Source organism: Mirounga angustirostris, unplaced genomic scaffold (genome assembly GCF_029215605.1).
Source record: "Mirounga angustirostris isolate CCGP_5_RB_7025 unplaced genomic scaffold, mMirAng1.0.hap1 SCAF_8, whole genome shotgun sequence".
Lineage (NCBI taxonomy): Eukaryota > Metazoa > Chordata > Mammalia > Carnivora > Phocidae > Mirounga > Mirounga angustirostris.
The window spans coordinates 113,343,542-113,366,434 of record NW_026991716.1 but is presented as its reverse complement, the minus strand read 5'-3'; the positions used below and the strand labels follow the sequence as shown (position 1 = coordinate 113,366,434).

Below are 22,893 nucleotides of genomic sequence, written 5' to 3'. Positions count from 1 at the left end.
CAACAGTGTGGTACTGGCAAAAGGTAAACCTATAAACCAATGGAACAGAACAAAGAGCCCAGAAATAAACCCTCTTGTATATGGTCAAATGGTTTTCAGCAAAAATGCCTAGACCCATTCAGTGGGGAAAGGACATTCTTAACAAATAGTGTTGGGAAAACTGGATATCCACATTGTAAAAGAATGAAGTTAAACCCTTACCTTATACCATATACAAAAAATTAACTCAAAATGGATCAAAGACTAAACTAAACATAGGAGCTAAAACTATAAAGTCTTAAAAGAACACATAACTTCATGACTGTGGACTTGGCAATGATTTCTTAGACATGACACCAAAAGCACAGACAACAAAAATAAAAATAGATTAATTAAATTAAAAACTGAAAAGTTAAAAATTTAAAAACTTTAAAAAATTAAAAAGTTAGAAATTAAAGCTGGAAAAAAGAGAAATACCTTCCATTTAAATAAGTGATACTATAAGTTCTGAATGTTTTCAAATGTACCAGTTACTGTACATTTTGATGATTAATGCAAGATTCATAAATATTGAGCTAACTAACTACATTTAAATATTTTTAAATATACAAAATTCATGAACCCCTTTAAGAAAAACAAAGCTGTGCATCAAAGGAAATAATCCATAGAATGCAAAGGCAACCTATAGAATGGGAGAAAATATTTGATAATCATGTGTCTGATAAGGACTAAATATCTAGAATATATAAAGAACTCCTACAACTCAGGACGCCTGGGTGGTTCAGTAGGTTAAGTGTCTGCCTTTGGCTCAGGTCATGTTCCCAGGGTCCTGGGATCGAGTCCTGCATGGGGCTCCTCGCACAGTGGGGAGCCTGCTTCTCCCTCTGCCTGCCACTCCCCCTGCTTGTGCTCTCTCGCTCCCTGACAAATAAAGAAAATCTTAAAAAAAAAAAAAAAGAACTACAACTCAACAACAACAAAAAAACAACAATCTGATTAAAAAATCAATGAAGAAGAAAGAGACATTTCTCCAAAGAAGATATATAATAAGCCAGCAAGCATATGAAAATATGCTCAAAATCACTCTCATTAGGGGAATGAAAATCAAAGTCACAATGAGATATCATTTCACACCCATTAGGATGACTACCATCAAAAAAAAACAACAAAAACAAAAAACCTTCTGGGCTCTAGGATGACACCTACATTTCTGGCCCATGTTCCTTTTAGGATAATGGAGAGGGTTACCAAAATAGTAAATATGAGAGCAGAAACAAGGCTAAGCAGTAAAGAAGAAGGTTCAGAAACCTGAAAATACACTTAAGAAATAAAGAGGTAAGCCAATAAAATAAACTGAGAAGATGTACTAAGAGAGGTTAAAAAAAGAACCAAGAAAGTGGTATCTCAGTAGCGAAAAGGTGAGTCTAAAGCATCTATTAGGTTTAGGAATCAGAAAGCGATCAGTGGCCTGTGTTGTGACATAGTAGGTTATAACCCACTGACTGCAGGAGCTTCAAGAAAGGAGAGTAAGCACGCGTAAAGAAGTGGAGACAGATATCAGAGGCTACGCTTTTACACATTTTGGGCTCAGAAGGGAAGGAGAGGTTCAATGCAGGAGCTGTGGGAAATTCAAGGTCAAGGGAGTGCTAAGTTTTCTGTTATTTACATTGTTTCTTGTTTGTTTATTTGTCTGGGGATACGAAAGGCATAATCCAGTTAACAAAGTTGGGGAAATGAGCTGATGAAGAGGAAACGCTGGAAATGCGGAAATGCCGTGAAGAGAGGAAGGAACTGGTAGAGCAAGATCCAGATAGCCACACCAGATCAAGAACACAGCTGAAGAGATTAGTCTTAGGGAAACAGAAGACATGGGATTTAAAGAGCCAAATGCAGTAGCAGTAGGTTTACTACATACAGGGAACAAATGAAGCAGGTCCCAGCCTCAGTTTTATCCGTGGAGGGAAGAGCAGAAGGTTAAGGGAACCTAAGAAAAGGCTGGAGCAGTGACAGGGGACAGGAGAAAGAAAAAAGCAGGAGCAGTGGGATTGCTGAACAGGATGCTGCTGAGTCTGGAAAACTTATACTTGCAGGAGAACCAATCTACAGGACTGTACAATTTCTTCATTTTCTCACGCATCTGATAAAACTACTCATTAACGTGTGTTTCATGTCACACATTCTAGAAGGAACTAAGTAAAAAATGGTCAACAGAACAGTCATGGTCCTTGCCATCATGGAGCTTCATCCAGTAAACACTGTCAAACAAAATTACATAATTACAACCTGTGATGAGGCCTGTGAAAGAGACACACCAGGTACAGTGACAGAGGGCGCACTTATGAGGAGACTCTCTCTACAGGGCACAGGAAATGCTCTCCGAGGTGGTGACATTTGAGCTACAGAATGAAAAGGTCCAAATGGAGGGTCTACTCAGACATTTGCAAAAGTTCCACGGCAAGAATGAACTCGTTGAGTCCGTGATGAACCATGATGAGACAGGAGACCAACATGGAGACACCGTGGACCACAGCAAGGAGTCTGGAGTTTATTTTGCCCACGTGTTGGGGTAAAAAAGCAAATGGCTAAACTGATCTACCATCAGTGTTTGCCAGACTGGTGAAAGAGAAGAAAAAGAAGACAAGACACCCGAAAGAACCACCAACAGAGTGAGGCACCATGAGGCCGTGACCAGTTTAAGATAAACTATGTTGGCCAGGAAGAAGAGACCAGAGACCTCGGTGAGGTTCCACAGCATGAACAGCATGAGGTTCCACAGCATAGAAAGAAAGTGAAACAGCATAAAGGGTGAGAAGTTAGGGTGCTAGACAGCTATATCCGATTTACGGTCTTAGAAGAGTTCAGGTGGATGAATAGCCAAAAGGTATAACTATGCTTATGAACTGGGAGAGCAGAGTATGAGTATTAGAGGGTACCTTCAAAGAAGTCAAGGGATTTTAAGAAAAGTAATAGCTGTGATGGTAGCAGTGCGGGTGGTGGGGATTTATCATTATTGTTAATGATAATAGCTACCATCTATTTACCCTTGTATACGTGCCAAACACTGTGCTAAGCACTTCATGTATGTTATCTCAGTTTATTTTGAGAAGTCATTATTATGCTTGTTTTATAAGTAGGAAACTGAATGCAATGTCACTTCTAAAAGACTCCAATCCACAGCTCACTTTGAGACAGGATGTTTGGATGGTTGTGTTCATGGTGCTGCAAGAAAAGGTCACAATGTGAGCTAGGAAACAAAGTGCTCAAAAAGTGAGAGGAAATATTTGGACAACAGCAAAGAGGAGAGGTAGAGGGTAACAAAACTCTAATAGCATGAACTACCAATAAGAAAAGGCTTGTATGTGAGGGTAGAATGGGGACAAAGCAACAGAGAACTAAGAGAACATGGATGACATCTCTGGGCCCCATGGTGTGAGGCACTGGTGGAAAGAACAGCCTGCACCCAGAGGAAGCTGCGATCTCAGACTAGCAAATAGATCAGCTAAGGCAAGAAGGTAAAGGGGATGCTCCTGAAAGCCAGGAGTCCAGTTGCTAATTTATAGTGTAACCGACTAGTGTAGTGATTAAAAACACAGAATCTGGTGGAGGGTGGGCAAAACCAGTGCAAGGAGTCAAAAGTACAAATTTCCAGTTATAATATAAATAAGTCAGGGGATGTAATGTACAACATGGTGTCTGTATTTAATAATGCTGTATTGCATATTAGAAGGTTGCTAAAAGAATAAATATATTTTTTAAGATTTTATTTATTTATTTATTTGAGAGAGAGAGAGAGGGAGAGCACATGCACAAGCGGGGGTAATAGGGGGGAAGGAACAAGCAAGACTCCACGCTCAGCACAAGCTGGACACGGGACTCAATCCCCCGACCCCGACAACAGGGGAAAAGTAAAATAAATTAGGATGCAATGGAATACTAATCAGTAAAAATGCTTTTGGAAATATTTCATGTTGATGATAATGATAGCTAACTTGAGAGCATTTATTCTGTACCAAATACTGTTCTTTATGTACATTATATTTCATACATATATTATAATGAATGATAGTAATAATTTTTTTTTTAAAAAAAGCACACAGAATTTAGAGCCAGACTGCCCGGATTTGAGTCCTGGCTCTATGACTTACTATTAAATTATTTAGCCTCTTTGTGCTTCATTTTCCCTATCTATAAGATAGGAAGATAATAATGGTCTCTATCTCATAGAAATGCTAAAATTAAATGAGTTAATATTTGTAAGATGGTAAGAATAATGGCACAAAGTAAATCCATTTAAGTGTTTGACTGAAAATCAAGTAAAATAAAAGAGGGGAGGTAGGGAACCATGATATGCCACTCCAAAATACACTACTTTGGCACAAGAATTTTGAGCAAATGAGAATCAGCAGATGCAGAAAGAAACCTTCCAGATCTTTCCTTGGCTGACTAAAAGCAGACACTTCTGAAAAATGAGACTGCCCAAAATCCCCTCCAAGATGGACCTGTACAAACCCTACTCTTTTAGAGCACCCCATATGTTTACCTTCCCAAAATTTGCCACTCCAGAAAGCCTAAAACCCCTTTTTTTGTCTTATCATTTCTCTACAAAGTTACTGTTCTTCTATTAAGATCCATATCAGCCCAAGTTCTAACCACCCTCTTGAGTTACTCTTCACTGAATCTTCTCTACATGATGTGTACTGCACACATTAATAAAATCCTTGTTTTTCTGTTAATCTTTTATTGGTCTAATTTTACAGGGTCCCTGAGGGACAATCCAGGAGAGTAGAAGGAAAAACACATTTCCTCCCCTACAGGGACAGTGGAAAAGGGGATGTGAAGGGACAGGAAGAGTGGGGGACCTGTGTCTAGGAGAGCGTGCACACAGAAGCAGGTCATGCAACAGAGCCTCTGAAAGTCCTCAGTGGTACAGGGTTGTGATTCAGACATCCTGACTGGGGAGAAAAGCTGGTCTTTGCTTATTCTAAATGAAGTGTAGCAAAGGTGTTCTGATGTTTTTAAACATAGACTAACCCAGGCCATGAAGGGGAAGGATGCCCACCTGCCTGTGGTAGTGAGAAGTCCAAGACTTCTAACATCTTCTGTTATAGAAGATATTATATTTCTTCTGTAATAGAGCAGCCTAGAAAGGCCCAAAGATACCAGCAACCAAAGAGATTCCCCACAACAAGCAGAAAACATAGGGCATATGCTCCCCATCTTTTGGGGAAAATGTCCGTCAGCATAAGAGAAAGTATAATGTTCAAATGAACATCCTAAAAACCTTTCACTTTTCCTTATATGAGATAAATATACTTGGAATGTTTTCTTATGCTAACCAAGGGCACTTTCCTAAAAAAAAAGATTTGCAAGAACTATTGTAATTCTAGTGGGCTAAACTTTTAGCAATCTCTCAATCTAATACACATCTTAACAAAATTACAGCTTTGCAATGCAATTTCATCATTGTAAGATGTGGAGAAATGCCATATAAATGCATAATTTTCACTACCTTCTTAGCTCTATGAGCTACCGTGTACTTCTAAGGAGAAAGTAGGTGCTGTTTTATTCTGGAAAAACAGAATCTCTCAAGGTCAAGATAGGAAGCTGATACACAGAGTTCTGATGCCACACACCTTACTGGCTTCCTCAAGCAGCTATCCCCTAAACCTACATGGACATGGTGTGCAAAGATGGGCTTGGTCTCTTCAGCCCACTAGGCAGCTACCAGAAACAACAGTTAGCAACAGCACATCTGGATGCATAATTCAAGTACTGATGGTAAAAGCACATATAGTCAGACTGTATTAGTCCAAAATGTATAATAATTTTCTTCAATTTTACACATTAAAAACTCTAAATTATTCTTTATCCTGAAATTTTTCAGCAATGAATTCAAGTATTAGGGCCTAAAATTCAGTTCTTTTTTCATAACAACTATATAATATTTTAAGAATGTTTCTTTTAACTTATAAATTTTAAAACTCTATGAAAACTAGGTAAATCAAACTATTCATGAATTATAATTTTCAACAACTTTTCAAGTTAGTTTTACTTATAATATGTACTTAAACTTCTTTATCAATACTTTAATAATTAAATTTATTTTCTTTAAAAATGCTGCTCTCCATTAAGTCAAACTAGCTCTGCCTTCACTATTTTGAACAAATAAGATTTTAATATTCTTGTATCGGCATATACACACACATAGTTTATTATACTTTTAAAAAAATGTAGTACACCCTGGTCAATTCTAAAAGTAGAAATATATTATTTGAATAAGTAGTTTATAAAATGTGATACAAAGACAAATCACATTATTTACTGATCACTGTTGGACTAAAGCAATACTAATCCTGAGGCATTCTTGTCAAAATAAATCTAATGAAGTTGTTAAAATAAATCTAATGAAGTAAAATGCTGACAAAAATTCTCTGTATTGAACATTCTATCTGAACACTATATATATGGAGTATTAGTCCATTTATTGACTAAACTTCAACAAAAATTTTCCATATACACATTTAAATATTTAGATTTCTTATAAAAGTGTATGAAAACTATAATCAAAAGCAACAGTACAAAATACACATAAAAGATTAAAAGCAAGCAATAACAAACAGTGATTATGTGAGGACAGAATGCTATTCTCCCTCTATTTTCCATTTTTGTAATGTTTTGCTTAAAGTTTGGAAAAGTGTATGTATTTTTAAGCAATAGTCTCTCACATCAAGAAAAGAATTACAGGGGCAGTGGCCTTTCCTAAAATGACAAACCAACACCCTTGGGCTCATAGTCATACTAAAGCTGGCAAGATTTCACATTCCTCAGCACACAATGGATCTTTCATCAATACTGGAAACTGCCTTTGTGAGAATATTTGCTAAGAATGGATGGAATTCTCAATGTTGCAAGCACCCATTGAATTATTCAAAAGAACAATGAATGAATGACTAATTAGAAGTGTTTCTTGAGATCAGGGATATTTATATTCCAAAAGAAAAAAACCTAAATCTAGCATTTTCTCCAGAACAGTTAGGAAGAACAGATTAAGTTTGTTAACCATATATGGGCATTGGTTCCCAAATGCTTTGCTATCAAAACTGTTAGAGTTGCCTTTTTCTTGACCAACTAATAATTTTAATTCCTCCTTGACTCATAAATATTGTTTGCATGTTTGTTGATATGTACTTTGCTCCACAAAAGAAAACTTAACCAACAATGAAATGAAATTTGATCCTCAATGTCTCCCTTAACCCAAAAAGAGAAGCCCTTTTGTTTTTCGTTTTTCTGGTTTTTTAAAATTATTTATTTATTTAAATAAGCTCTGCGGCCAACGTGAGGCTCAAACTCACAACCCCAAAATCAAGAGTCACATGCTCTTCGGACTGTGCCAGCCAGGCACCCCAAGATGTACCTCTGAATGAGTAACTATAAAACTACATAAAGATAATGTAATATTAAGTTAAAAAAAGTATGTCTCAAAAACTCATATACATGATAAGGTTAAAACCACTTAAAAATACATATACTTTGGGAGAATATAAGGAAATAATAAACACTAACTTCAGGATGATGGTTAGCTTAAATGAATTATGGCCATGGGATGGATTAATGAAAAGGATAACACAGTTAAGGTTATTACCAGTGTCCTAGCTTTTGTTTCATGGATTTTGTTTTGTGTTTTTTGTTTGGTGGCAGATTCCCAGGTGATTATGATACCATTTTAAAATACAGATGGATGAAAAAAATAAATAAATAAAATAAAATAAAATAGAGATGGATGGATGGCCGACAGATGATTGATAGATAAAGTGGAACAAGCATGGACCAATGATAATTGTGTTATGAACCAAAGATCACTAAACCTGAAATGAAATAACAGGAAATGATCCAACATGATATGAAGATAAAAATTCTTTACAGCATGTAGATTACCAACCAAACTACAATCTCTGGATCAACTCAAAAGTCATTCATCCAGATTTTATAACTTTCTTCTTCTACTTCACTAAACACTTTCAATTATGCTGCACAAAGTGACCAGTCAGACCTTCTAACATCACCAGTGAACTTCTGCTCAGAGAGTACAACCTAAAAAGAAAGGGGAAAAAAGGTAGCACAGAGGAAAAGCTGCTGTCTCACCCACGGACTCTCTGGAATGGGGCTGACAATGCCCACAAAGCCTGAATAGGCAATTGGTAATTCTTATCCATACTGTCAATACTTATTAAATGCCAAGTATATGTCAAATGTCATGAAAAGCACTAGAATCTTTCAGATTTATGATTAGGACAGTCCTAGCAGATATTTAAGTCCAGCCCATCACCTTCCAGAGCCCAGAATCAACATATCTTCAGGTCAAAAAATCGAGATAGGACAGTCACAGTGGAAACAGTATGGAGGTTCCTCAAAAAATTAAAAATAGAAATACCATATGGATCCAATAATTCCATTCTTGAGTGTTTACCCAAAAACAAAAACGCTAATTTCAAAAAGACATATGCACCACTATGTTTATTACAGCATTATTTACAATAGCCCAAATATGGAAGCAACCCAACTGTCCATCAATAGACAAATGGATAAGGAAGATGTGGTGTATATACAACAGAATATTCCATAAAAAAAGATGAGATCATGCCATTTGAGACAACATGGATAGACCTATAGGGTATTATGCTAAATGAAATAAGTCAGGCAGAGAAAGACAAATACTATATGATTCTACTCATGAGTGGAACCTAAAAAATAAAACAAAACAAATGAATAAACAAACAAAAAGCAGAATCAGACCTATGAATACAGAGACCAAAATGATGGCTGCAGTAAGGACGGGGGGCGGGTTGGGCAAAATGGGTGAAGGGTGGTGGGAGATACAGGCTTCCAGTTATGGAATGAGTAAGTCATGGGAGGGCGTCTGGGTGGCTCAGTCAGTTAAGTGACCGACTACTGGTTTCAGCTCAGGTCATGATCTCGTGGGTCATGAGATGGAGCCTTGCGTCAGGCTCCCTGCTCAGCAGAGAGCCTGCTTGAGAGTCTCTCCATCTGCCCCTCCCCCCCAACTCCATGCTCTCTCTCCATGCTCATTCTCTCTCTCTCTCTCCCCCTCTCTCTCTCTAAAGTGGATAAATAAATCTTAAAAAAAAAAAAAGTCATGGGAATAAAAGTTACCACATAAGGAATACAGTCAGTGACACCATAATAGTGACATATTGGGTAAGATGGTAGCTACACTTGCGGTGAATGTAGCATAATGTATAAACTTGTTAAATCACTATGTTGTACACCTGAAACTAATGTAACATTGATGTCAACCATACTCAAAAAAAAAAAAAAATCAAGATAACTTCAGGTATTTTATTTGGCTGCTTACCTACACATGCAAATGCTAGAGCAGCTCATTTATAAAATAAGGTTATAATGGCTCCCCAAAGTTAAAAGATTTCAAATTTCTATTACAAGAATTGGGGATGGGGAGGAGATTATTTCTTCAACAGATGAGATTTCACATGGATGTGTTGCTGTTTGTTTTACCTGCTATCTCCAAAAGTGAGTTTACATGATCTCCTTCTGCCAGCTTCACAAATCCAACCTGATTTCCAAAAGTGTCAATCCCTTGAAAGGGCAAAATCAACTGTTTTCCTTGGAGGATTTCTTCTATGAATGGTTTTAATTCCAAAAGAGCACCAATACCACTGGTAAGAGATAATATAATTTTCAGTAACATATTAAGTAATAAAATATATAAAACCAAACAAATAATCAGTTTTAGAAAGATAAATTTGGTATTTGTTCTAATTAGTTTAAAGTTCAAAAATAACTTCAAAACCTAATCTATATGATTAAAATAAAACTATTATTAATTTTTTTTAATTTTAACTTTTTTTTATTATGTTCCATTAGTGAACATATAATACATCCATTAGTTTTCGATGTAGTGTTCAATGATTCATTAGTTGCGTATAACACCCAGTGCTCATCACAACACATGCCCTCCTTAATACCCATCACCTGGTTACCCCATCCCCCACCCCCCGCCCTTCTGTAACCCTCAGTTTGCTTCCCGGAGTCCAGAGTCTCTCATGGTTTGTCTCCCTCTTTGATTTTTAAACAAAAACTATGGAAGAAGGGAATTAAATCTTTACTTAATTATAATTTATATTATATCAAAGACATGAAAGAAAATACTATTTTATAGTTCACCGAGAAGTTTTTTTTTTTTTTAAAGATTTTATTTATTTATTTGAGAGAGAGAGAATGAGAGAGAGCACATGAGAGGGGGTAGGGTCAGAGGGAGAAGCAGGCTCCCCGCCGAGCAGGGAGCCCGATGCGGGACTCGATCCAGGGACTCCAGGATCATGACCTGAGCCGAAGGCAGTCGCTTAACCAACTGAGCCACCCAGGCACCCAAGAAGTTTTTAATCCAGGGAACACTGCACAGACAACTCAAAAAAAATTACTGATCATATATTCCAAAAACCTAATACCAAAAGAGCTCCTATTAGATTCTGTGGAAAGTTCTGGATTCTTATTAAAAGTACTAATACAGTATTTATTGTATTTACTTAGGGTAAATACTATTTGCAAAGTACTCTACTAAAACTTAATATTCATTATCTCTTAAACTATAATAGCCTCTATAACAAGGTAATACTGTAACTGGATTAAACAAAATACAAGCTTATATTTGCCAACTACAACCACATAAGTTTATTTCTGTTTAACCTATGTGATTAAAGGACTACTCTGTTTCAAATGCTTTCTTTTTCTTCATAATAACAAATGTTTACTATATGAATGAATTAAACATGATCAGGTTTCGAATATTTTGAAAATTAGGATAAATTATTTCCATCTTTAAGAGAATTCTGGTGTAGGTATGTTGTTATGAGAAAAAAAATTAAAATCTCACTAGAGGGCAGCAATTACTCCAAAAAGAAGGGTACAGTCTTACATAATGTAAAGGGCTTTAAAACACCCTTCTGTTGAAACATCATTAATTTAAACTGTCTTGATCGGTGTGATTTGTTCACCAGTAATTATATGTCAAATGTGTGAAAAGAAATGTAGGTATTTTTCTAGCTCTTTCATATTTCTAAATTGGTTTTCATATAAAGTTTGTAACAGATCTCATCCATAACTTCATACTGAGTTTCAATTCTCATCTATGTCATAACAAAATGTACAATACTTCAAAATACCTTTGGAAAGGTCAACATTTCTCATTGTACCTCCAAACCCGCATCCTAAATCCAATCTTTCCTGACTGTATTTATGTTCATCCAAAAAGACACAGTGTACATAGGTCTACTGCAAGACTGTCCTTCACTGCGTGCTGGGAGTTAGAGCATGTGAAAGTTGAATGGCCACTTCTGGCTCATCTTTCGTAAACTGGGGAATTCAAGATACTCATTTTAAATGTAACTATGCACTAACGCAGGCCATGCTAAAGGTTAGGGCTTTTCACAGTGAATTCTTTATGCCATTTTTCATTAAAGAAATAGAGATGATCTAAACTCAGACCAGTTTCAGTTTTTTTCAGTTCTCTAGGAGCATAAACCAATAAATAAGTCCCGATGAGATGTCACTGATCACAGAGTAAGAAAAAGTCATAGTGTCTATTGGTAAGTATCACTAACTTTCAAATTCTTTTAAATAGAATATCTTTTCAAGACTGATTTATGGAAAGACTTCTTCATGGTAAAAAGGGTAAAAAGTAAATGCATACATGAAACAGAACTCTGAAACTAGAGTTCAGACCCAAAGGTGTATTTATTTGCAATTAAGGCAGGACAACCATCTTTTCAACTCAGCAGCTGGGTTTGGCCTTACAAATTTCTATGCCTTTCTTCTACATCATGAGGGCAAAGGACCTGAGGTGGTATCTGAAGAAATTCATGATTTAAAAAAAAAAAAATTTTTTTTAAGTAATCTCTGCACCCACCACAGGGCTTAAACTCACAACCCTGAGATTAAGAGTCACACGCTCTACTGACTAGGCCAGCCAGGCGCCCTGAAGAAATTCATGATTTTACAAAATGCTTCTGCATGCTCCATACCCAACCCATTGGTCAATATATCATTAAACACCTAAATAATGATACTACATTTTGAAAAGTTAAGAACACAGAACAAGGAACTGATAATACAGATGTCAACATATTATACAGTAAAGGATGAAAGGTAAAGTGAAAAGATTAGAGACTTAGAAAATCCTTCATATAAATAATGTTTTACCAGAAAACCCAATCGTTTTCTCTCTAACTATATAGCTACCCAAAGCGAAGTCACATCTTGATTCTGTTCCTTATTTAAAAGTTAACACTGCTAGGGCGCCTGGATGGCTCAGTCCATGAAGCGGCTGACTCTTGACTTTGGCTCAGGTCATGATCTCAGGGTCCTGGCACGGGGCCCCGCGTCAGGCTTCCCACTCGGCAGGGAGTCTGCTGGAGGATTCTCCCTCTCCCTCTGCCCCTCCCACCTCTTGCATGCTCGCTCGCTCTCTCAAATATCTTTTTAAAAAACAAAATAAAATAAAAAATAAAAACTCTGCCACAGACACTTCCCTGGCTTCCCAAACTAGTAGCAAATCTTTACTTCTTTGAAATTCCATTAATACTTTATATCTTATGAAACATACCAGTTTTTATGTTTTTCTATTATAGTTATTTGAGTTCATATGGTATCTAGTCAACTTAATTGTATAATCCATGAGCATAAGAGCCATCCCTGATTCATCTTCATTTTCCCCAAAGCACTTAGTTCAGTATCTTGCACATGACTGGTAATTAACACTGGTTGAGTTGCAAAACATTGTCTTGTCTGTAGAGCAAATCTCATTATTTCTTAGATTTTTTTATTATAACTTTTGTCAAGAAGAATTACTAAACTGCAAATATCTGGTCATCATCTTCTAGTAGAGAGAATATTCCCAGTATCATAAAGTTGCATAAGGATGCCACTTCCAACACAAAGTTGACTTGCTAAACATTGCGTTTTTTCACAAAACTAAAAGTATTTGCAAAAGGCCCTGGTAAAACACAGGCCTGAATGACACAGAGTCACCATGCTCTCCGTACAGGAATTCTTCAACATGTGATGCCATGACTTAGGGCAAGACGATGCTGCCTCATTCAGGACCGTCCCATGCGCTGCAGATGGCTTAGCAACCCTCACTCCTGCCCATCAAATGCCCATAGCACTCCTCAGTAATCGTGACACCCAAAAATACCCCCCCCCCCAAATATTTCTAAAAGTCTCCTGCAGAAGGCAGTCTTGCGTCCACGGAGAAATGTAAGCAGTACGATACATTGGAAGCATACCTGCCCCCTCATCCCAACCCCACTGGACACCACGTGCTCATCAGTAGAGGCCACCGAGGTATAGGAAGCCATTCATATCTGTGCAGACTGATCTTTCCCACTTCTCTTATGCCCTGTGCTCATCCTCTCCCTCCTGCCTCCACCCCACCCTTCTCTTTGCGCCTCCCCATCTTTCACACACACACACCCCATGGAGTACTAAGAAAACTGACTAGTTCTGGCTTCTCTACTGACCAGTATTTGCTTAATTACTAGGGCTCTTGCTTCCTCATATGTATAAGGGAGATGGCATTTCTGTGCTACCTCCCAATACCATTAAGAGAATAAAAGGAAATAATACCTGTATGGGGGATGGAAGCTGGGGAGCCGAGGCTGACAGAGATATGCCATACACCAACACCAAGACCCATTTCTGATGACAAAGATAAACCTAAACCTACTGATCAATGGTGACTCAACCTTTTCTGGTTTAAAAAAGTCTCTTTGGGGTACAATTATTCAGTTAATTCAAACCTCCTTTCAGGAGTTTTTCCCTTCCCTCTCTCCTCCTCCTTCCCAAGGAATCCAGCATACCCTTCTAAAAGAACTGAGGAAGATCTCTCAACTGCTTGCTGTTTGAGTCCTCAGAGAGTCCCATTTCGGGGGGACTGGTCTGGTCATATCCCTGGGCGCCCTATATCAGGGTACATGACAGCATGCTTATTCTTTCTGGGCTTCGTACCAGCAGGTACTGCCGAAGCACAAGATCTCTGGTCAAGAAACATGGGTGTTCAGCAGTGTCCTCATCCCTTACCTAGCTCCTGATTCACCAATTCTTTCTGAGTTGGACTTCCAAGTCCACCCACCAGGGCACAAGAAACTTCTGCATCCATTTTTATGTCTTGATAGGCAATGGGGAATTGAAGGAACTTCCTCAGGTCCGTCTGTTAGAAATCTTCCTCAACTCTAATCTACCACCTATGTGACACCACATTCTTCTAGCATTAGTTAAACAGGAACTTCTCCAAAGAGCTTGCGTTTTCCCCATACCCTGAGAACCCCAAACCGACGTGAGTGTCTCTACCATTCCTAATTCTCTGCTCCAGCACTGGTGGGGGCCAGGCTTGGAAAGAACATTCAACCCCAACAGGGGAGCCAGAACATTGTGTCTGCCTTCATGCCTCGAAGACTCCACCTAGCACTGGAGGGGTTCCATACTCCTTCCAGCCCAGGACAAGAAGACTCACAGCAGCCATCTACAACCCTCCTCAAAGTTGTCTGTGCTTTTACTGACCACACTGAAGTTCTTTTGAATTTGTTGCTGGTTCAGGATCTCCCACTTGCCACCCCTTACACCAGCTCACCAAGAGAAAAGACTGAGGTCCCCCAAGAAAGAAGGAATTCTGCCTCCAGACTGCCTTGAACTTGAGACTACATCAACTCTTCCCTGGATTTTGGACTTGCCAGCCTCCACAGTCACATGAGCTAATTCCTTAAAATAAATTCCGTATGTAAGTGTAGATACAGATATGTCGAGATATCAACATATCTAGATACCCGTACAGACATACATCCTATTGGTTCTGTGTCTCCAGAGAACACTGACTAATTCACTGTTCTAACACACACAGGGCACCACTCTTCTGTCAGGCTTTCATCTTCTCCTTCTCCTTTGGCTTCTTTTCCTTTGAGAGCATCAAAGTATTTTGTCTTCTGATTGGCAAAGTGAACAGTGAAAGTGAGGCAAGTAAAAAAATCTTCCAGGCCTCTCTGCAATTGCAGGGTGCCCAAGACCTGCTCTTGGGTAGATCAGGTTAGAAGAGATCAGAAGACCAATCTCTAGAGACATGAAGGTCTACTGTTTAAAAGACATAACTACAAAAATCGTAATTTGGCTTCATATTTTGAGTTACTAGTTCATTGTTTTCTCCCTTTCCCTCACCCTCCTCCCAATGCACGCCTTGTTCTTCATTCCCTCAGGAAACTACATGTCAGGGTAGAAAACAGAAGTAACCTGCAATGCATTCTGACTCTGGTTTTCCAAAGAGCTAAAGCTTCAGCTTAATCCAGAAAGCTATATAGAAGGTAACAAGGAAAGGAGCAATCATACGTACAGACAGAGTAACCCAGAGAACTGGGGGGAAGACCAAGGTTTCGCCACTCCAGGCTGAAAAGCAGCAGCCAATGACTCATACCCAACCTTTACGGCACAACTCTAGAATTCGGAATGGGCAGTATACAGGTACTCTAAGATTGAGTAAGGTAAAATGGTAATTGTCTACTGACCTAAGGGAATGGCAGTTCTAATGACTAACAACACTGGCTGCCTGCGTGTGCCAGGCCCTGTACGAGGAGCTCTTACGTGTACTGGTACTATTATTTTTCCCATTTACTTAAAAAGTGGACAATTTGCCCCAAATCAGGTTGTGCCATGGTTCCAAAATCTTTACCAAGAATCCTAACCTAAATGGTCAGCCTCCAGAGTGCTTACATGATTAACATGGGCAAAACAACTGCATGACCAAGGGCTACTATTTGATAACAATAACAGAGTTGAAAAGTCTAAATTAGGGGGAATATTTGTATTGTTAATTCTGTACATTGACTATTAGTTGAAATAAATTATAACAAAGATACCGATTGAGACCTGATTTATGACCGAGGATGTGATCTATTCTGGAGAATGTTCCATGGGCACTAGAGAAGAATGTGTATTCCGTTGCTTTGGGATGGAATGTTCTGAATAGGTCTGTGAAGTCCATTTGGTCCAGTGTGTCATTTAAAGTCTTTATTTCCTTGTTGATCTTTTGCTTAGACGATCTGTCCATTTCAGTGAGGGGGGTGTTAAAGTCCCCCACTATTATTGTATTGTTGTCGATGTGTTTCTTTGCTTTTGTTATCAATTGCCTTATATAATTGGCTGCTCCCATGTTAGGGGCATAAATATTTACAATTGTTAGGTCTTCTTGCCACTCTGCAAAACAGTATGGAGGTTCCTGAAAAAGTTGAAAATAGAGCTACCATATGATCCAGCAATTGCACTACTGGGTATTTACCCCAAAGATACAAAATAGGGATCAGAAAGAGTACGTGCACCCCGATGTTTATAGCAGCAATGTCCACAATAGCCAAACTGTGGAAAGAGCCAAGATGTCCATCGACAGATGAATGGATAAAGAAGATGTGGTATATATACAATGGAATATTATGCAGCCATCAAAAGGAATGAGATCTTGCCATTTGCAACAACGTGGATGGAACTGGAGGGTATTATGTTGAGTGAAATAAGTCAAACAGAGAAAGACATGTATCATATGATCTCACTGATATGAGGAATTCTTAATTGCAGGAAACAAATTGAGGGTTGCTGGAGTGGGGGGTGGGTTGGGAGGGATGGGGTGACTGGGTGATAGACACTGGGGAGGGTATGTGCTCTGGTAAGCGCTGTGAATTGTGCAAGACTGTTGAATCTCAGATCTGTACCTCTGAAACAAATAATGCAATATATGTTAAGAAAAAAAAAAAGAAGAAGAAGAAGGTAGCGGGAGGGGAAGAATGAAGCGGGGGAAATCAGAGGGGTAGACGAACCATGAGAGACGATGGACTCTGAAAAACAAACTGAGGGTTCTAGAGGGGAGGGGGGTGGGAGGATGGGTTAGCCTGGTGGGGGTATTGAGGAGGGCACATTCTGCATGGAGCACTGGGTGTTATGCACAAACAATGAATCATGGAACACTTCATCTAAAACTAATGATGTAATGTATGGGGATTAACATAAGAATAAAAAAAAAATTATAACAAAGAATGCTTCCTTAGAATTTCAATGCCTCGGGCGCCTGGGTGGCTCAGTTGGTTAAGCGACTGCCTTCGGCTCAGGTCATGATCCTGGAGTCCCTGGATCGAGTCCTGCATCGGGCTCCCTGCTCAGCGGGGGGTCTGCTTCTCCCTCTGACCCTCCCCCCTCTCATGTGCTCTCTAATAAATAAATAAAATCTTAAAAAAAAAAAAAAAAGAATTTCAATGCCTCTGGGTTCTGCTATGTTTACTCATATTAAAGTAGTAACTTGGGCGCCTGGGTGGCTCAGTTGGTTAAGCGACTGCCTTCGGCTCAGGTCATGATCCTGGAGTCCCTGGATCGAGTCCCTCATCGGGCTCCCTGCTCGGCAGGGAGTCTGCTTTGCCCTCTGACCCTATCCCCTCTCATGTGTTCTCATCTCATTCTCTCTCAAATAAATAAATAAATAATCTTAAAAAAAAAAAAAAAGTAGTAACTTGAAAAGTGATATTCAAGGAAGGCATATTACTCACATGTTTACTTCATCTTCACTTAATAGCTGCATCACTAGCAGGGTAATATGAAAGGAGCCATCACTGGTCATTGCTTTGGCTAGTTGCTTATCTTGTTGTATTATTGCATTTTGCAGGATCTTAATTCCTCTTGTAATCTAATCACACACACACACATATACACACAAAACATAGATTAGGCAAGCAAAATTTCCTTACGGCAATTTGTAAATCAAGAGAAAAATAAGCAACAACCAAAATTAGAACTGTGTCAAGATGCTTCAACCAAGCAATGCTTAATTACCTACTTGTTCTCAAATATCCTGGATAAAATGACTTGGGAAGCTTAATATGATGTATAAGTTTTTAAAAATCATACAATCCTTGTTCATCTTAAAAACATCAAGCCTAGGGGTGCCTGGGTGGTGCAGTCAGTTAAGCATCCAACTCTTGATTTTGGCTCAGGTTGTGATCTCAGAGTCCTGAGACTGAGCCCCACGTCGGGTTCCGTGCTCAACATGCAGTCTGCTTGAGATTCTCTCTCCCTCTCCCTCTGCCCCTCCCACTCATGCACGCGCTCTCTGTCTCTAAAATAAATAAATAAATCTTAAAAAGAAAGAAACAAACATCAAGCCTAATACCCTTATTTTACAAATTGGGTCACTGGTTGAGCCCACTGGTTGACAACCTCTCAGTGACCATGCATCTTTTCAGAAACTTGTCCTTGGAATATGCAGTATGACTCACGATAATTATGATCTTTCCTAAAATAAAAAAAAAGTTTCATTCTTGCCACAGAAAGGTCAAACCAGCAGACAACATTCCATTCCTGTTGGAAGTATTATTTATTTGTCCCCAAATGAATGTGTCTGAGAACCCATTCTTCATGGCCTTTAAAATTTTTTAGGACAGCAATAATCTCAACAGGAGTGACTATTGTCATTTTTCCAGATGTGTGAGGAGGGGCATAACCATGGAGAGTTGCAAAGAGGTCCAAATGCATATGTTACAAAAACAATGACAGTCTGCATGGAGTGAGAGCCCTCGTCTCTCATCAGACTGCCCCCTCTCAGTCTCTGCTCTGAAACAAGCAGGGGGGACGATGTTCTTCCCTCCTCCTCTTCCAGCTAGGTACAATTCCAGTCAACTTCTCCATGTGAGTGTACTGGAAGATGGTTGGAATGTGAAACAGCAAACTGAGCAATACTCAGAGAAAAGAGAGCACACAGAAGCTCTGAGGCAGCAGAATTCGTCAGAGAGCAAAGGGGAAGGAGAGGGGGCTGGCAACAGAAGCAGAGTCCATTAAAAAATAGCAGAGATAAGAAAAAACAGAATCATGAGTACAGCAGACTGTTCTGATACTAGAGTAGCTGTTTTATGCTGAACAATGTTCCCATTATCTGCAGAATGTGACTGAACAAATCATGAGATGCCATCCTGGGATCTGACTTCCCGTGTATCTTTACAATAAATCCACATCACCCAAAATAATCTCAGCATTTCTCTGCTTCTTGCCATCTGGAAGACAGTGACACAGGAAATGCTGTTTTCCTGGGAGGAAGTTATGCAGTAACACCCAACATACTATTTCCCAAGGCAAGATGTCACTTCCATGAAACCTAGCAAAAGAATATTGATAGCCTGATAAACAAAGCGCTCCTGACGAATAGTACACAAAGATCATACAGAGTCACTTTCCTCTACTATCAATAAAACTAAATTGTAAACACCTCAAGGGAAATGCTCATTTCTCCTAACCCACCCTCTCACCATGGTGACTAGTAACAATAATAAAAACAATATTTAAAAGTATACCTGAAACTAACAGAACACTGTATGTTAACTACGGTAGAATTAAAATAAAGTAAAATAAAATAAAGAAGAGAACTGGCACGAGGACATACCAGTAAATATCAGTCCACATTATTCTAAAATGTGTTTTTCACCTAAAATTTATTCGACATTTTCCAAATATTAAATACATAGAATATCTTTGTTTTTTTAATAGCCTAGGGTTCCAATTTAATTATCTACTCCCTTACTTATAGAAATAAAGTTTTTTCTCAAAAAAAAAATAGTTTTTAATTAAGGAAACAAAACAAAAAAACAGTATTTAAAGAACTATAGCAGTAACTAACCTTTATGGTGTGATCACTAGGTTCTAGGTACTAAAGTGAGCATTTTACACATATTAGTTCACTGAAGCCTCTGAACATTGCTATGTGGTAGATATGGGTATTAACTCTATTAAAATAAATTGAAAAACAGAAGATTAAAAAAAAAACTCTTCAAAATCATATACCCAAAATAGCAAAGAACTTAAGGATAAATTACAACACATGAGAAAAAATGCAACAGATAGAAGGAATTGGTTTATTTTCAAGAGGGGATAAATAAATATATATTTTTATATATATAAAATGGAATGTTACTCAGGCATAAAAAGGGATGAGATCTTGCCATTTGCAAAAAACATTGATGGACCTGGAGGGTATTATGATAAGTGAGATAAGTCAGACTGAAAAAGACAAATATCGTAAGATTTCACTTATATGTGGAATCTAAAAAACAAAACAAATAAACAAATAAAAACCAGAAAGAGACCCACAGATAAAGAAAACAAACTCATTGCCTAATATAAGGTATGGAACACTGCCAATATTAAAATCAATGTTCCTCTACCCTACGTGTAGTTCTGCTTCCAGGGTACCATCTGGCAATGTTTGGAGATATTTATGTCATAACTGGGGACTTGCTACTTGTTTTTTGTTTGTTGGTTTGGTTGGTTGGTTCTTTTAAAGGTTTATTTGAGAGACAGTGGGAGGGGCAGGGGGGGAGGGGGGAGGGAGAGAGAGAACCCCAAGCAGACTCCCCACTGAGCACGGATTCCATCACAGGGCTCAATCCCAGGACCCCGAGATTATGACCTGACCCGAAAAACAGGAGTCAGACAGACACTCAACCACCTGAGCCACCCAGGCACCCCAGGACTTGCTACTTGAACCTAATGGGTAGAACATCTACCTTTTCATAAAAACACTCTTCATTCTGGGCTCAAATAATAACCATATGGAAATTCAGGATAATAATCGAAAAATTGCATTCATTTGTGTAGGCAGCATTTTAGTGCAATGTCCAGCATGATAAAACAGTTTCAGACCATTCACACTGAAAATTAAAAACCATAAAATACTTTGAAGGTTAATTCTCTAATGTCACACAGTACTTACGATGCAGGATTACCTTCAACCTATGAAAATTCTAAAGATAATCTAATCAAGTAATATATATCTTTTTTTTTTTTAGTTTTATTTATTTAAGTAATCTCTACACCCACCATGAGGCTTGATCTCACAACCCTGAGATCAAGAGTCGGATGCTCCTCCGACTGAGCCAGCCAAGTGTCCTGAATCGAGTAATATATTTCCAGCTATGCTTTGATGCTCCAGATTAATTTATAATATTCCTTGATATCATCTTAAGAGCTTCATAAATCCTTTTTTATTCCTAATTACATTCTTAAAACATAAAAGAAAAATGAAAAAAACTTCAGAGTCTTCCTCCGTAAGCCACTTTAAAAAGTACCAATGTCATTAAAGGCCAAAGAAAACTAATTTTTACAGCCACTGTTTAAAATTCTATAAAGCTATTAAAGCTTGTCTGTCACCCTAATCCCCAGCCATTGACAGTACTTCACAGGCACATTCTAAAAACCTAATACTATAGAGTCATATTTAAATATGATATTGAGAGAAACTTTTAAAAATAAGAGCATTATTAAAATCTTAAATATTTCATTATTATCTTTGTGTTTAGGGAACAAGAACAAACATCCACTTGTTAAACCTCACCACTAAGCCATATTCCACATGCCTAAAAATAATGCAGTAAGAAAATTCATTTGTATATCTTTTAAGCTTTCTAATGGACTCAAGGCATATATGAGTGCAAAGAAAAAGCCTTAAAGTTACAGTGCTTCTGCATGAGGAAGAGAAGTTACATTCCAACACAGAGTAGGAGAATGTCTTTGACCCCATCTTTTGACATTATTTTCAGAATTTTTTGAAGCTGTTAACTTATATTGTTCCTAAATTTGCTGCCTCATTAAGATTTACTAGAATTATCACTTCAATTCGCTACGTAACTTTTCTTCATTGCTGAATACTTTCATTTTTCTTGCTTGTCTACAACCATGAAAAGAACTTGAAAAACTGATGACAGAGCAAAACTGGAGTAAAAGTAAAAAATCATCCTCTGGGGCACCTGGGTGGCTCAGTCGTTAAGCGTCTGCCTTCGGCTCAGGTCATGATCCCAGGGTCCTGGGACCAAGCCCCGCTTCAGGCTACCTGATCCGCGGGAGGCCCGCTTCTCCCTCTCCCACTCCCCCTGCTTGTGTTTCCTCTCTCGATGTGTCTCTCTCTGTCAAATAAAATCTTTAAAAAAAAAAAAGTAAAAAATCATTCTCAAATAGGAGAATTTTTCAAACCTACCAAGTGCTTAACATACACACCATGATAGCAAATACTTTTACAATTACATATCCCAGAAAAGAACTGAATACTTTTATTATGTTTATAAGACCAGCAATTTTCACATTACAAAATGATGAAATATGGAATTAAATGTTACAAATGCCTTTTAAAACCCCCAAAGAAAATCATATTTTTCCATTAGTATAAAAAATTATCTTATAAAAAATTAATACACTCCTGAATTCAGTTTCTAATTGTCCCCTTGCATTTTTTCAGTGCTGATTTACCTTTTAATATTACCACTCATAAGAAAGCACCTAAAACTAACATATGAGTAAATCCAACTAGAATTAATAATTAATTAAATAATTCTAGCCACTTAGGAAACATGTAGGATTTATTATAACTCCATTAAATTTTTTCCTTCTTTATTTTTATTTTTAAACTAATGTATAATTGCAGGTAATGGAGAAACACATACTTTCATATACTTGAAACTAGGATATTTTTATGCAGCCATTCTAATGCATTTTCCAATTCTATTTCTTAAAAGTATGAAATTATGAATTTCCATTAATGAAGAATTTCAAACATCTAAGAATAGGTTTAAAAATCAAAGACCCATATAAGTCTGAATACTTTTTTCTTTAAAAGTAGATGCCAACAAGTAGAGGCCAAAAGTAGAGCAACTCATTGTGAATGTGCTAGCTTCTAAAAGCTTGTTTGCAGGTCACTTAATTGGAACTTGGAATACAGTCTCCCATTGAAACAATGTTATAAATGCTGCTTCTTTTCCCAGGCCTTCCCACAAAAGCTCATAAGTAGTTTTAAAAGAAAATTTAACATCTGATACT

The 22,893-nt window shown here is 37.9% G+C and overlaps 1 protein-coding gene across 4 annotated transcripts in view; it reads right to left on the bottom strand.

Annotated features, from left to right (window-relative positions):
* AKAP7 (A-kinase anchoring protein 7) overlaps positions 1-22,893 on the bottom strand; it is a 145,294-nt gene that overhangs the window by 97,181 nt on the left and 25,220 nt on the right. For all 4 annotated transcript variants that reach the window (XM_064598107.1, XM_045865543.3, XM_064598108.1 and 1 more), the window contains exons 4-5: positions 17,589-17,725; positions 9,514-9,674 (exon numbers count right to left, since the gene is read on the bottom strand). In XM_064598107.1, the coding sequence (XP_064454177.1) occupies positions 9,514-9,674; positions 17,589-17,725 (298 nt within the window). The remainder of the gene's footprint in view (positions 1-9,513; positions 9,675-17,588; positions 17,726-22,893) is intronic.